Source organism: Fukomys damarensis, unplaced genomic scaffold (genome assembly GCF_012274545.1).
Source record: "Fukomys damarensis isolate Sample0158 unplaced genomic scaffold, DMR_v1.0_HiC HiC_scaffold_16, whole genome shotgun sequence".
Lineage (NCBI taxonomy): Eukaryota > Metazoa > Chordata > Mammalia > Rodentia > Bathyergidae > Fukomys > Fukomys damarensis.
In genome coordinates, this window is record NW_022900928.1 from 72562718 (window position 1) to 72578120 (window position 15403).

The 15403-nt window shown below is 40.2% G+C and overlaps 1 protein-coding gene across 2 annotated transcripts in view; it reads right to left on the minus strand.

Annotated features, from left to right (window-relative positions):
- The window catches only part of Siae (sialic acid acetylesterase), a 40853-nt gene that overhangs the window by 11179 nt on the left and 14271 nt on the right, over positions 1-15403 (minus strand). For both annotated transcript variants that reach the window (XM_010628719.1, XM_010628718.1), the window contains exons 4-7: positions 11142-11280; positions 7528-7705; positions 5599-5708; positions 4936-5069 (exon numbers count right to left, since the gene is read on the minus strand). In XM_010628719.1, coding sequence (XP_010627021.1) covers positions 4936-5069; positions 5599-5708; positions 7528-7705; positions 11142-11280 — 561 coding nt within the window. The remainder of the gene's footprint in view (positions 1-4935; positions 5070-5598; positions 5709-7527; positions 7706-11141; positions 11281-15403) is intronic.

The window sequence follows — 15403 nt, forward strand, 5'->3', positions numbered from 1 at the left end:
AAAAAAAACAAAACAACACAAAACAAAACTAGGCAACCAACTGGATATGGGGCAAAAAGAAAGGCTTAAATCCATTGCTCAAAATCTATAACATCTAAATTATCTGCCTGGGATATACAGTACCTCATCAACTTGTAGCAGAATAGTTGAGATACTACTGTTAAAAAAAACAAAACAAAACAAAACAAAACTAGGCAACCAACTGGATATGGGGCAAAAAGAAAGGCTTAAATCCATTGCTCAAAATCTATAACATCTAAATTATCTGCCTGGGATATACAGTACCTCATCAACTTGTAGCAGAATAGTTGAGAAATAATACTGTTCAGAAAGAGCCTATGGAGAATTAAATCTCATTTAGTATCATTCAACTCTTAAGAAATGTTTACTGAGCATCTACTCAGTGCCAGGCCCAGAAGGTAGAGCAGTGAACAGAACACAAGAATTCCTTCCCGTATTTATATGCTAGTGAGGAAAGATAACCAACAAACAAGATCAGTAATTCTACATCATATAAGAAAGTGGTAAATCCCCTGGAAAGAATAAGAATAAGGTAAAGAAGAGTGAGAGGCAGGGTTGAAAAAAGACAAGGATGACGTAACAGGAGGCCATTAGACAGAATTCTAACATCAGCCACAGTGACCCTGCACTCTTACACATTACCCTGAGATTTGTGGTGGGTATCTATAACTGTCTTCTAGCCAACAGATTGGCAAAGACAACAGGGTTTTACTCCCATGATTGTGTTCTGTAGTATGGCAAAAATGAAGGGATTTTTCACATGTCAGTAAGGTACCTAATCGGTTGACTTCAAGGTAGCCAGAGCATGACTGAGGGCTTTTTCTCTCCTGCTGGCCTTCAGGAATTAAGTGGCCATGAGTTGTACAGCTTTGAAGAAATGAATTCTGCAACAAGGGAACCGCAAGCCCCAGATGAGCCTAGTGTATCTGACATCTTTCCTGCTGCCCGGAGCAGAGGGCCCAACTGTGCTATGCATGACCAAGCTCCTCACCTGTAGAAACTGTGAGATAATAAATGTTTTGTATTGTTTTAAGCTGCTACAATAAATCGGCAGTCATTTGTTTCAAACAATGGAAAATTAATACAGTGGTGAATAAACTTTTAAGTCAAAAGGAAAAGAAAATGGCAGCCCTGGAGCAGGAGTCTATAAAATGGAGCTGTGCAGTAAACAAAATCAGGAAGGAAAGCCACAGGGTTCCTGGGGCATATCGTGTACACACACCTTTGTTGGCCTCAGTCACACAGGGCCACAGGAGCCTTCTGATACTGTATCTCAGTGGATCACTTTGACTGAGATATTGAGGTAGAAGCAAGAAGGAAGACGAGTCAGGAGACAATAATTCGAGGAAGAGATGATAGAGGCTAGGACTAGTGGAAAAGGAGTGAAGGAAGAGAGAAGTAGCCAGGCACTGCACACAGAATGAGTTAACAGGATCCATTTCATCAGGACTGAAAGTTGATGTACTCCTACACCTGGAAAGGACAGTCTCTCAGCAAAATGCTTTCCCATTACTGTAATGCACATGGTCCCACTATTCCTCCCTTCCTTTTCTGATGTTTATATTATCCTATTCTTTTACTTAGATAGCATCTTATTCTTAGCCCTGCTGCCAGCTAATAGAACGCAGCAACTTCTCTTACAAACCATGACCTAACAGCTGTCCAGCCCACAAAGTGGAGGGCAACCTTACTAGCACCCACATTGTCTTTTGACTCCATTTCCCACCACAGAAGCTGCGTAACAGACCACTCCACCTAGGCTTGTTACTCACGTGGCCCAGGAGATACCTGACAGCATTCCTACAAATGTGGCCAGATGAAGCTTTGAATAGAGAACATTTTTCTGCTTCCTAAGTAGCTCTAGAAAGACTAGGAACCAATAGGAAAACATTAAAAGGTTCAACAGCTGCAAGAAGGAGCCTTGGCTATGACATGGAACTACAGGGACATCTCAACTCTCTTAGTAAAATTTTATGCAAATCAGCTTTAATGTATGAAATGAGAAACCAAGCATAGTGGTGCATGCCTGTAATTCCAGCACTCAGGAGGCTGAAGCAGGAGGATGGTTACAATTTAAAGGTCAGCCTGGGCTACATAATGAGTTCAAGGCCATTGTGGGCTGCGTAACAAGACCCTGTCTCAAAAAAAAAATTTTGTTTTAACATATGAAATGATAAAACCTACTAAAGCATCACAAAAGAATGTCATGAAAACTAAAAAAACAGAGATAAAGATCCCATGAATCACCCTACTTCTTCCACACAACACCCAAAGACTGACAGTAGAATGACATTAACTGGCCAATGCTATGATAAGAGTCACAGTGACAAAGTCATCAGAAACAGCTTACTGTGAGTACTAGCCTGAAGTCCACAAGGAGATATGCCAATCGCTGCTGCTCAGGCCAAATACTTTTTTCTCAAAATGTCAGTTTGCAGTTCGGGGAGAATCCACTTCTATTCTACGGACTGCACTACTACACAATAGCCACAAGGGGGCACTAGCACTCTCCGCACGCAAATGGGACTCGTATTCTTCCTAATCTGACATATGGTGGGGCACTGTTCAGTCTCCCGCAGGGATTAGCAGGAATACTGTGGCTAATGAAGGCATATAAGCAGCCAAATAATATAAAACTGAAAATTTTACAAGTAACATGCAATTTGCAGTCTGTTCCTCCAAACCTCCTTTAAAAAGAACACCCCTAGGGACTCCAGTCTCCAGCCTCCTGTGCTTTTTCTCTCTCGTTTTCCTGGCCCTCTCTCTACCAGTAACTCTTGGCTACATATCTGGGCTTGCTCTCTTTACACAGCTCAAGTCCTACATTTTTAAATACTGCAATCATTTCAAACATTTCTATAAAGCAAATTCATCCTTCCTAATAGACCAACTGTCCTTCTTCTCTCAGTAATAATAAACACTAACATTATTTGGCATGTACCAGTCTTCATATGGAGTGAGTTGTTTAATACTTAAAATAACTAGGAGGTTTGCTGTCTTGTTCAAAACCACATAGCTCAAGAAATGTCAGAGCTGGAATTTGAATCCAGAGAGTCTGGCTCCAGACCCAGGCTCTGAACCACCATATTGTTGAATTGAGTATTTCTCTTTGAAGGAATATATATGTATATGTAATTATAGTCCCAGTTTCCTACAAGTAACCACGTGTTTTTATTGATGATGATACAGTTAAAGCCTGGAGATTAAAGGACTTCTGCTAAACCGTAAGGTATATGAAAAAGGACTGGGTCTCATATCTCCAGCACCTCTCAGTTCACTGCATACCTGTAGTCGATGCATAAATTTGGTTAGAATTAGCTAAAGTCACTTTCAAATCATGACTGATGGAGGAAAACAGTATAGTAATGCAGCACTGGTGGAAGAAGCTGCTATTTTGAAAATAATGAGCAGAATAATCTTATTTCAAAGTCCAAACAATATAAGAAAAAAGAAAATAATCATAAAAGTGTTTTAAATGCAAAGAAGTTCTTAAAAATCTGTATTCGAAACACAGGGTAGATACAGGGTGAAACAGGACAAAGGGAGGAGACGGGAGATGGTGAGAAGAAATTATCTGTGGGACTCATGGAAGCAGATGTCCGAGCCGTGTGCGCCCCTTGAATAGCACAGCCTACTCTACTGCTGCACAGAGAGTGGGCCTTGTATTCATAACTAAAAACCAGAACCACCACCCAAAAAGTTTAGGTCTTAAATGGTTCCTATGGACCAGGGAAGCAAGGCAATTAGGAACTTGGCCAAGTACGTTTGCCCCATTTGTACAAAGCTGAAAGCAGAATCTTTCTGATGAGCCACCTCCGATTAAAAGTATGCTTTCTCTTAATACAGGTTTTCATTTTGTGTGATAAGCCATTATTTTAATGAGTGCCAAACCACTAAATGTTAAGAATATAAATGTGATCACGGAAAATATAGGCATGTGTTCAACTTTCATGCGAGTAAAAAGGGAAGTAAAGTGCATTCTTTGGGGGAAGAGTGTTCTAACCCAGGCTGTGAATAGTCACAGGTCTCCTAACTAATATCTAGGCTGAGACATAAAAGACAGTTACAAGTTAGCTAAGGAAGTATGGAGACACTATTCCAGCCAGGGGCATACACAACGCCTGGGAGTAGAGAACATGGGACATTTCAGGGGACAGAAGGGATCACAGCATTAGCGCAGAGGTATGGAAGTCCACATTCTCACAGACAGTTGCTGAAAGTATAAATGTGTACAAATTCTACATTGAAATACGAACAGGAACAAGACCTTTCAAAGGTAGGCCTTAAAAAAATTACATTAAATAAAGGCAGACCTTTTGACCTAGCAATTTCATTTCTAGAAATATATCTTATGGAAAGATTTTGGCTACAAAGAATGCACTACAGAAAAATAAACATGTTTCCACTTATAAAATCAAAATGCTGAAAATAGCCTAACTACTCATCTATTAAGAATTTATTCAACACTTTACAATACAACCATGTATCAGAATATTTCACAATCATAACAAGTTGTGTTAAAGATTAATATTTATTGACATGAAAAAATTATCCACAGTATGACATGAAGAGCAAAAACATGATATGGTATCGTATTATGGTATGGATCCTATTATAATTACATAAGAGCAGAAAGGTCTGCTTATTTCTAGATCTATGATGGTTTTAGCTTTTTTATTTTTGCTTATCTTAATATTTCTCTCAGTGAACCCGTAGTGCTTTTTTATAAGAATAAATATTAATTTCTTATTTTTTTAAAAGAAGATTTGCCTCATTAGTAAACTCACATGAATTAAGCATTACATTAAGTTCTAGGCAAGCACATTGTGAGGGCTAAAGCAGGAGTATGGAGTCCAGGATAAATAAATAGTATATCTTACACCAGTGCCCAGAAACCTTCCTCTCAACACATACCTGGACAAATCCAAAGGGAAAGAAACGCTCTGTCTGTCCCTGGGAGCCACTGTGGAAGGTCTGGCGCCAGTCTTCAATGAGGGCAGGGAACGTGCAATTGTACAGGTCCTTGTTATAATGTATATTGGCCTCCCCTTAAAACAGCCAAATATTGTGAGATAAATTTGGAGTAGACTTCAAAAATGGCAGATGTTGCTCCCCTCCCTCTCCCCATGTCCCAGGGGGGTGGTCTCCCACTCAGGGCTCAGGGCTGGCCTGGGATTTGATCTGGCCAGTGACATAAGGAGAAGCATAAAAAGTCTCAGCTTTAGGCTTAGCTCTCTCTTGATGCACCTGTTACCTTGAGACAGCTATGTCATGACAAATGAGTGTGACACAGCTTGCTAAAGGAAGAGAGGCCACCTAAGAACCATGGAGCACACGAGTGGAGTGGAGGGAAGCCATCCTATGTCCTCCAACCACCAACCTGACAGGTCAAAAGCACATAAGAGTTCCCGGCAGAAATTAGCTGAGGCAGCCCAGAAGAAGCACTACCTTGATAACCCAAAGCAGAATGAGCTAAAGAAAATTATACAATTATTATTGTTTTAAGCCACTCATTTCAAGGATCATTTTGTTATGCAGCAAAAGCTAACTGGTACAATGGAGAAAGAGCAAACTCACCCTGGTACCATACCACACCTTTCAGAGTCATATTGTGTAGTGGATGGATCATGGCATTCCAGAGAACAGAGTGCTCACTGGGACCAGATACAGAATCATGCATAACCGATCTGAAATCAGTGAGAAGCACAGTGTCACCAGAAAGCTAGTTGAGTGATCACATCACGATTCCTATGCTGGGCATCTATCTGCTTTCATTTGGACAAACTTCTGAGGAAAAGAACACAGCTCCATTTCACTTGAAAACATGTATTAGTCTCTGAATTTCACCTCCAGGTTCTTCCCAAGATAAGAGTGTCACTCAGCCTTCTGTGAATTCACAGTGGGAGGTGTGATTTATTGTGAGTTTTTCCATACAGGCAATAAATGTATGTAGCTACTATTCAAGAGATGGACATGCAGACTGATTTAAGATTTTTGCCCTTTTTTTTTTTTTTTTTGTACTGGGGATTGAATCCAGGGCCTTCACACTGAGCTACAGCCCCATCCCTTTTTTATTTTCTATTTTGAGACAGGGTCTTGCCCAGGCTGGGCTCAAGTCTACAATCCTCCTCCTTCAGCCTCCTAGAGTGCTGGGATTACAGACCTGTGCCACAACTCCCAGTTACCTTTTTGCTTTTTTATAACCAATGCTATGATTATAGTTAAATCACTGCAATTATTTCTTTAATTTTCTCAATTATTTCCTTAAGATAAATTCCAGGAAATAAAATTGCTGAGTTAAAAAGTACATTTTTTAAAAAGCTTTAGACATGTTCCCAAATTTCTCAGTAGAACATATATATTGGAATTTATCTTCACAGCCACTGTGTATGAGAATACCCACTTCCCCATACCCTCGGTCTATCTCCCCCAACCCCCAGGTCTGGGAGACCTGGCTCCAGACCACCCACCAGCACCACGTCCTGGGTCTGATGCTCCCTCCTGCCCTACCAGAGACGACTCCTCCTCTCCAGTTATGGTCCACTCTCCCACAGGCACGCCGTTACCCAAACTGCCCCAACCGTACCAGTGTCCATCCTCCTCCCAGAGTGACTGTGACAATGCCTTGGATAGCAGGCCATATTCTGCTCATCTCTGTGTTGGCTGGTGCTAGTGTCAGGATTTTTTTTTTTTTTTTTAAGTACTGAGAACTGAACCTAGGGATTTTTTACCAACTACAATGTTACCTCGGTTCACGAATGTTTGGGAACAATTTGGTTTGCAAACACAAGTGGTTGGAAAAATTTTGGTTTGGTTTGCAAACTGTATCATGTAATGAACACAACCACAGCCATCTTTCCTGCATAAACACAAACATGGCAATCTTTTCCAGAATTATGAAACAAATTAAGTTTGTGAACCAAGGTACCACCATAGCTCTTTCATCCTGCACACATTCTTCCTGATCCAGCTTTTCCTAGGTAAGCTTGGGCTTTCATAACCAGTATACTCATATATTCTTGAGGACATGCTTAGACATTTGTTCTTCCTGTTTGACTATTTATTCCTTGGGCAACAGAGCACCATGGTTAGGAGCAAAGACACCGGACCTGATCTTTCCTAGCCATTTCTTCAGAGCTCTGAGATTTAGTGTCTTTATCCTTGGGATGATAATAGTATCTTCACTTCAAGAAGCTGTTGAGAATACTAAAAAAAAAAAACTATGATTTAGAATAGTATCTGGCATATAGAATGCTTTCCCTAAGTATTTGTGATTGCTTTTACTAAGAAAAAGAATCATAATTCCTTTTTGACCATTCTCAGATGATGGCAGTGTAATGACAATGAAAAGAACACCTTACCCATGCATAGGTAAATTCCATACATTCAATATATACCTGGACAGTCAACATATACTTAACTCCCCAAAGAAGACCATGGTGACCCTCTGTCTTATAGAATCCTCTGTTAGGCTTTTTCCCCACACATAGGACCGGGCCCTCTTACCCTTTTGTAAGGATTCCACAGGCTTTCAGTGACCTTTCTGATGACCAGGCTTCAATGGGTGTCCCACCCCAGCTGGAGGAGATCAGCCCAATGGGATACTGTAGAGTGTCATACAGGTAACGCCCAAAGAGCCAGCACACTGCTGACATGTATGTGAAGTAGCCATTGCCTAAGTTTTCTGTCCAAGAAATAGTTAAAGGAAAAGAGTCAGAGGAAAAGTACATGGATATGAACTGAAACTAACAAGGTGGGTCTATGTGAAAGCATTGGGTATGCGCCACCCCTTCTGTATTGTTCTAAGGGTTTTCAAATGCAGGCTGAGAGGCAATGAGAAGGTAACACCAAGCGGAAGCATGAAGCATCGCTTTCAAACCTTTGACGAGGAGAATCTTTTTCAAAGGAAAAGCAGTAGTTTCCTTTTATCTGTCTTCAATTTTTTCCATTGTTCAAAATGTTTATTTTCATAATGAGGAAATAGGGCTCTGAGCTAGACACAAAGGCCAGTGATAACTATCATGCTCTCAATATGAGAATAATTTACTTACACAATCCAGAACCAAAAGTCTCTAGACAGTCAAGCAGGTATCCTGCATATTCCTCATAATCTAGAAATATTAATATAACTTTCTCAGTAGGTAACTGGCACAAAGACCATCATGTCCCTACACTACCCTCCTTACCATGTTTCCTCTTTACCTGGCCAACGCATTCCCCTTATCTCATGAACAGAAAAAAAAAAAAAAACAAGTAGATATGAGATACAGAAGAAATGCTTATTTTTTTCTGGATAGTATTATACCCAATTTTACTGTTATCATGAGGATATAGACACCTGTGCGATGAGAAGAAAGCAACAGAAACCAAAACCAATTATTAAATTTTCAGCAGTCTCTTTTGTCAATATTGCCCAGTAAAAAGAAAAAATATGAGAAAATGAAAAAATGGAAACAAAGAGTTTGTTAATGGGGAGGGGAGGAGAGAAGTGAAGGGAAGGCAGGGACAAGGGGAAAAAAATGAAAACCAAGACCTGTCATGTGAAGGTACAGGATCCCAGTAATGAATGTAACTGTACTGTAGACCTAGATTGTACCAATAAACTCAATTAAAAAAAAAATATTGCCCAGTAACCAACACAGGCCAAAGCAAGCGAGTTCCATGTTAGAAGAAAGCTGAGAAAGGAGGAACATGCATGCACATATGGCTGGCAGGATCAGTTCATGCCAATACTTTTGAAAGACCTGTTATGTATGAGTCACTGGTTTGGTAATATGAAAGACTCAAACTCAATGCTGTACAATTCCAGCACGCTAAGAATTGATAGTACCCGAGTGGATATTCAGATAAATTAAAATATATTTAGAAACTACTACGTGCCAAGAAGTGCCAGATGATTGAGATACAACATTGGAAGAGATACAGGAAAACTGAGCCTGACCCCATTAGGTCCTGTAGTTTATGGAATAATTATTATCTATAAAATGGATGGCAAAATATGGTAAGTGCCTCAAGAGATACAAAAAGTAAGAGGGAATTCTAGCACAAAGAAAAAATCAAATTCAAGGCTAATTATAATAAACATCATAATAAATACTGACCCTGTGTTTCCATAGTCCCCTATGCAGAGCTGTGATGTTGTACCTCACTATAATAACATATTTAATGTTTCCCTTACCACTATACTATAAGCTACCTAAAGGCAGGGACTTCATCTTACTCATATCTGTATCTCCAATGTCTAGGATGTAACAGAGTCAGTAAACGTGGGTTGCACATAAAATAGGAAACATTCTGAAAGTATTTGGCTGGAGCAGAGACTGAAAAGGGAGATTAGTGGAAGGCAAGACTGGAGTGAAGGTTGGATCATCTGGGTGTCCTCCACATCAGAGAACCCTTGCTACATACAGACAGAAAAAGAGGCAGGAGAGCATATAAACATGGAAGAGACTTGTTCTACTACAATGTTTCCCCCAGATCTGTGTTGCCTCTTTCAGTTTATTACAGAAATGTCCCCTTTCTCAGTAGGGACTTCCCTGGCCACTTTAAATTGCAAATGCTACCCCACTGCAATCCAACACCCCCTACTATCTCCCTCCTGATGAATTCCACTTATTCACTTTTGACTCAGTATATATCACCATCTACTGTACCAATAGCATCCAAATTTACTTGGTTTCTGAGATCAGATATTAAAAAGGAAGTCTCATAGCAAGGTAATTTACATTGTCCAGATCCAACTGATTCCTGAGCTTTAAATAATATGTGATAAGAGTTCTTAGAGCAAAGGATTCAGCCAAAAATTTACTTGAATCCATTTAGTTGTGGATCTCTTATAGGAAAAATTCAGATACAGTGAGACGAGATAGCATCAGGCACTTGGCATGTACTTTACTAATTCCTCATTTTCTGTACTCCGTCACACTGCACCATAAGCACCGTGCAGTTGGGTATTCCTATGTTATTCACTGCTACAGCCCCAGCACTTACAACAGTACCCAGCATGTAGCAGGCACTCAGATATTTGTTGAATGCCTTAAAATTTGAAAATGCAGGAGCAACTAGGCTCACAGTCACCAAGGAAAAGCACTAGAAAGAATACAGGGGCCTCAGCTGAAGGGAGGGATTGAAGAAGCCAAGAACGGGGAGAGAGATAGGAGAGAAGAACTGAGAAAGGAAGCACCTCATGACCTAGAAGGAACCCAGTTTCTGAAAGGGGTGGTCCCCCAGGTCAAATGTCTCAGAGGTCCCTAGAGTTTATACTAAGACGAGTAATAACCCTGACACAGACAAATTGTTCAAGTGGAAGCAGAAGCCAGATTACAAAGAACTTAAGAGTGCACCCAGGGCAAGGGAATGAAAAGGATAAAGACAAAACATGTTCTAGAAAGGTATAACAAAGCAAAGTAGAGATGAAGCTTTATGAGAAGGGCAATTGTTATATTTGGCTTTGTCTTGACTCTTTAGAGCAGGGACTGTGCGTCTGTATTCATCACTGCTGTGTCCTTGGGGGCTAGCACCAGAGTCTAACGTGAAGGAAGCATGAGATAAAGATTCCATGCTGAATGGACAGGGGAAAAGAACAGAACCTAATGGATAATATAAAGAAAGCCTAGAGGAGATAAAGGCTGGCATCAGAATTAGCTCTAAAAGGACACTTGTCAGTGTCTTCAGGCACAGAAATGAGGAAAGTGAAGAGAAGAACACAGAGGGGTCAAGGCAGTGGAGACAGAGTCTAGAATAGCTCATGCTGAATAGCCTCAATTTTCATTAAAACTGAAGGAAGAGTCATTTCCTCATCACAAGGGCAAGATTCATTGGGAGAGTCTTGGAAAAAAACATAGGGACCATCAGTAATGGAACAATGAGTCAAGAAAAGAATAAAAAGACAGTTCAGTAATAATAAGGAGACTGATAAGAACCAAATCCAGTTTTTTGTTTTTTTGTTTGTTTGCTTTGTTTTGTTTTTTGGTATCAGGGATCGAACTCAGGTCCTTGTGCTTGCGAAGCAGGCGGCAGAACCACTGAGCTAAATCCCCAACCCCCAAATCCAGTTTTACCGAGTCCACTTAGGGCATTAGGCTATCACCAAGACATGACATGTTGAGGCACTCACATACCTGCAGTGGGCTTTGACCACCGCAAATCAACTGCGTCAAGATCCTCCAGCTCCTCCTCTGCCTCAGTGAGGGAGACAGAGAGGATGCGGACAGACTGGTAGGCAGCAGTGTCGGACAGTTCCTTTGTAGCATTAAATATCTAGAAGAGAATTTGAAATGTCATTTAACCTAGTGGGTGGTGAACAGGCCTGCCAGTCTTAGTAAACACTTCTAACCCAATGAGCTCCTTCTGAGCCTTCAATAGGCCGAGAGTATATGAGTAACAACCAAAACTTGTAATGGCCTGGACTGAATCATCTAGATTCACTTTGACCACAATGAAGCATATTCCCAAAGAGGGCTCAGATATAATGAAGCCTATGACCTTAGGCAGATGAAAAGTGTACAGTGGTTTAAGCTGAAGAATGCTATGACTTAGACCACTGTGCTATCTTGAAACAAAAATACTTCTACTTTGAAAAAGTATCTGATTATGCAAGTCTAGTGCAATTAACTTCTTTTTACAAAATTGTTACTTAGAAATGAACCAACAGGGAGTCATAAAGTCCATGGGGAGATAGATTTATGTAATCCATACCACATGAGAAGTATATTCAAAAGAAACAGACCTGAGAAGTGATGGTTGAAATATACATACTGGAATCACTCTCACAATGCTTAGATTCTCATCTGGGACCTGGTAAGCACCACAGAAAACATGGGAGGCATGAAAGATAGTGTTCAGGATTACAGCTCAGAACAGTCTCAAACAAACAAAGAAGAGGATCTTTCCAAAGACACATCATTTTATGAACCCTCCCCAGTTGCCAAGAGTGGCAGGAGTGGGTTAGGATTTTTCTGGACAAGAATGTGTGCACTGCCTTGAGTAGTCTATACATTAGTCTAATTAAGCCTCACTCTTCTATGAGGTTAGGCACAAGTGCTTTCTTTTAATCCTGATCTTTTAGCTGTGTTTTTCTTTTGTGTTGAAGAGAACAGACTGGCAATGTCTTAGTTTGCTCTGTGTGTGCACGCGTGCATGCAAGCGCGCACACACACACACACACACACTTCCTCTTGAGTCCTCCCTATTCCCGAGCTAGTCCAGCTTCTCCAAAAACAAAGGGCTAAGAGAAGCATCAGGAAGCCCAGTAGCCATCCACCTCAGGGAATAGGTACTGCAGCTGAGTCTGGGCCACCACAGCAAGAGGCACAGGAGGCTGGGATACTTTCCATTGGCCACTAGCCACCAAGTGTGCAGCTGGCTCGCTTTACCTCCTACCCACCACAGAGAATACAGCTGGCCCTCCAGCCCACATGGAGGAGCATGATGGAGCATCCAGGGTGCCCCCACAGAGCATTTCATTGAAATATGCTGCCCCTTGAATAGCCTTCTGAATTGCCACAGAGCCTGCTGTGGTCAATGAGATGGACAGATGCAAATGAAATGGCTCTTTTGGTCACAATGGGAGCTACAGCCTGAAATGCCTGCCTCCTGGGTAGCAGCAGTTCTGGGCTGTAAAGGTTACTGGTCTTCCAGCTTTCAGAACACAGATTATACATGGTATCAGGAAAACTCCATAGGAAATCTAGACCTTTTCCTTCAGGGTCCTGCCTGGAATGTTTAATATAAAATAAACATTGAAGAGTAAGAACAGGCTAATGCACTCACAGTATATTCTGGCAGGGAAATTATTTTTCAGCAGTAAGTACCTGTAAAAAGTCGCCTCCCTTGGAATTCAGTTCTGCACTAAGCAAAAGGATCGTGTGTTGCTTCCATGGAAACAGTGGATGAAACTGCTTCATTCCCACCCACACAAGCTTCCGCACTGGCTGGGAACTCAAGTGCCTCATGGCAATGTGATACCAGCTTGGAGAGGCAGTCGGGGAGAACATGCCACTTGTCTTTTAGACCGGTTGCTAACTCTGCAGAGTATTGCCAGGGCAATAGAGTCAGGGTGGTTGGCATTCTCCTGTACTGTTACCAACACATGGAACTGGATCCAAAAACTGGCAAGAAAACTTCCATTTTCAAACTCACATTTGTGTATTATTTCAAGCCAGAACTTGAAAGTATGAGAAACTGTTAACAAAAATGGGGGTGGGGAAAATTCCTGCTGTACCTGATGACAATTACTTGTGAAATTGGTATCCATTCCCAGAATCACTAGGTCTTTTTGATGGAAGCATTTCCTCAGGGATATTGGCAGCAAATTTAGGAATAAAGTGATTTCGGGAAGATTTTCATTTAAATGACACTTGGTGTCCCTGCTGATGAAAGGGGAAGCCTTACTCCATCTGCTGAGATCAGATTTCATCTCATCAAACACCTCAGTGTAATTATTTTTCTACCAACTATTTAAATGAGGATGTAAATGAATACCAAGGTATTTGAAGTCATTAACGCTGCTGAGGCTGAGGGACAGCACTGCTGCCTCTCAAGGGACCAGACCATTCACCATCAAAGCAGCTGCTCACTGGTGTTCATTTTGTAACCTTTATACAACATTCTTGAATTAATGAAGATGCATCAAGAATCTATTTCCTCAGATAATCTTGGTATGGGGACTGTATGGGGGCACAAGGCATGTGTGTAAGTGTTCATGTGAATGCGTGTGTGCACGCTTATGCACAAATGTGGTGAAAGACACAGAGAAACTTAAATATTGACTTAAAGAATTTTGAGACTCTGAAAATTATTTTACCTTCTACTACAGTATAGCAGCATTCTTAAGGTTGAGGTAATAGCTATAAATAAGCTAACCAGCATAACTCCTATGAATCTCTTTAGAGGGATGTGGTATCAGGCCTTCGCTTCTGGATTTTAATTTCTGTACTTGGAAAGTAAGAATGTAGAGAGTGACAAAATATTGAAAAATGGGTTTCCTGTCTGACATTGGCCATCTTTTTCTGAACCTACCTAGAAATAGCCAAGTCTATAGACCTACCCTGACTTAGGAGGAGACAGATGAACATTTAGATTTTTCTCCATTTATAAACATCTCACTCAGTGTTATAAATAACATTCAATTTTAAAATTCCACTTTACCCTAACAACAAGATGGGCATACAATCTGCCATTTCCTTCTTTGAATGTGAAGAGTGGTAGATTATAGTGAGAATCTTACCTCCACATGGAGGGAGGGAAGGGAAAAAAAAACACTTGGTGGGGGGGAGCAGGGCACACATGCAAGTGTGTATTGGGAGCCTGTAGAGAGAAAGAAGCAAAAGAAATAAGAGGGGGTGTCATGAAGTACATACTTCTGGTCAAAAAATAAGACTTTACAGGCTGTTAAGAGACTAAAAAACATGGCTGAGGATACCATTAGCACCTAAAATGCTATCTTGCAAGCTAAGTGCATGGTTTAAAACAAAAAAATTAAAAATTAACACTTAGATGTTTCAAATGGAATCTGCTTTTCTGTTCCCTTACATTTCAGAGCTCATAGTTCCAACTCAATACAGAAAATGCCTAGGAGTAGATTCTAGACGGAAAGAATGTGTTTACTCTTAACAATCACGATCTCATTTAGCTTGACAGAAAATGGGATGGGCTCCCTTGGCATAGACTGCTATTGAGAAAATGACTATATAGATACAAACAGATCTGGGCCATGATTTTCTATGCAAACATGGAAGTGTAATTAAAGCATTAAGAAAAGTACTGTTTTCTAAAATGAATTAACAACAATTCTACTTCTACACAAAACCATGTTTTCCATCAAGAGATAAAAGTTCAATTTTGCATCCAGTTAGGCTAAAAGAGTCCAAAGTTCAGTTTAATAAGCATTTTAATTTAAAAGCTTCCATATATGTAAGAAAGGCAGGAAGTAACAGTAAATAGTATATTGGTTAGGAAGATACAAATACAAGAATTTCAAGGCTGAATTAGAAAACTAGAGATGAAATTAAAATAGATGTGTCCACAGTGAGATTTTCAGTAGCATTATTTGGTAATAATTTTTAAAAAGAAGGAACTATAAGGAAAAGAAGCTCTAGAAGTAAAGAAAGAAATCATAAATTATGTGAAAGTACTTTATTCTACAAATTGTTTAAAAGAATTGAATTGAGATCATAGTCTATATGCACAGATTCTTAGACTTCATATATTTCTTATAGATGAAGAAAAACAAGAAAATAAAACTCAACTGGAAAATAAATTCAGTTTTATAAAAGAACTAGAGAAAACAGTAAGCTTCCAAGTTATTAACCTTTAAAGAAACAAATCAAAGTATATAAACACATTTGTGCGGATCGATAACTGTCAATTTAAACTAACCCCT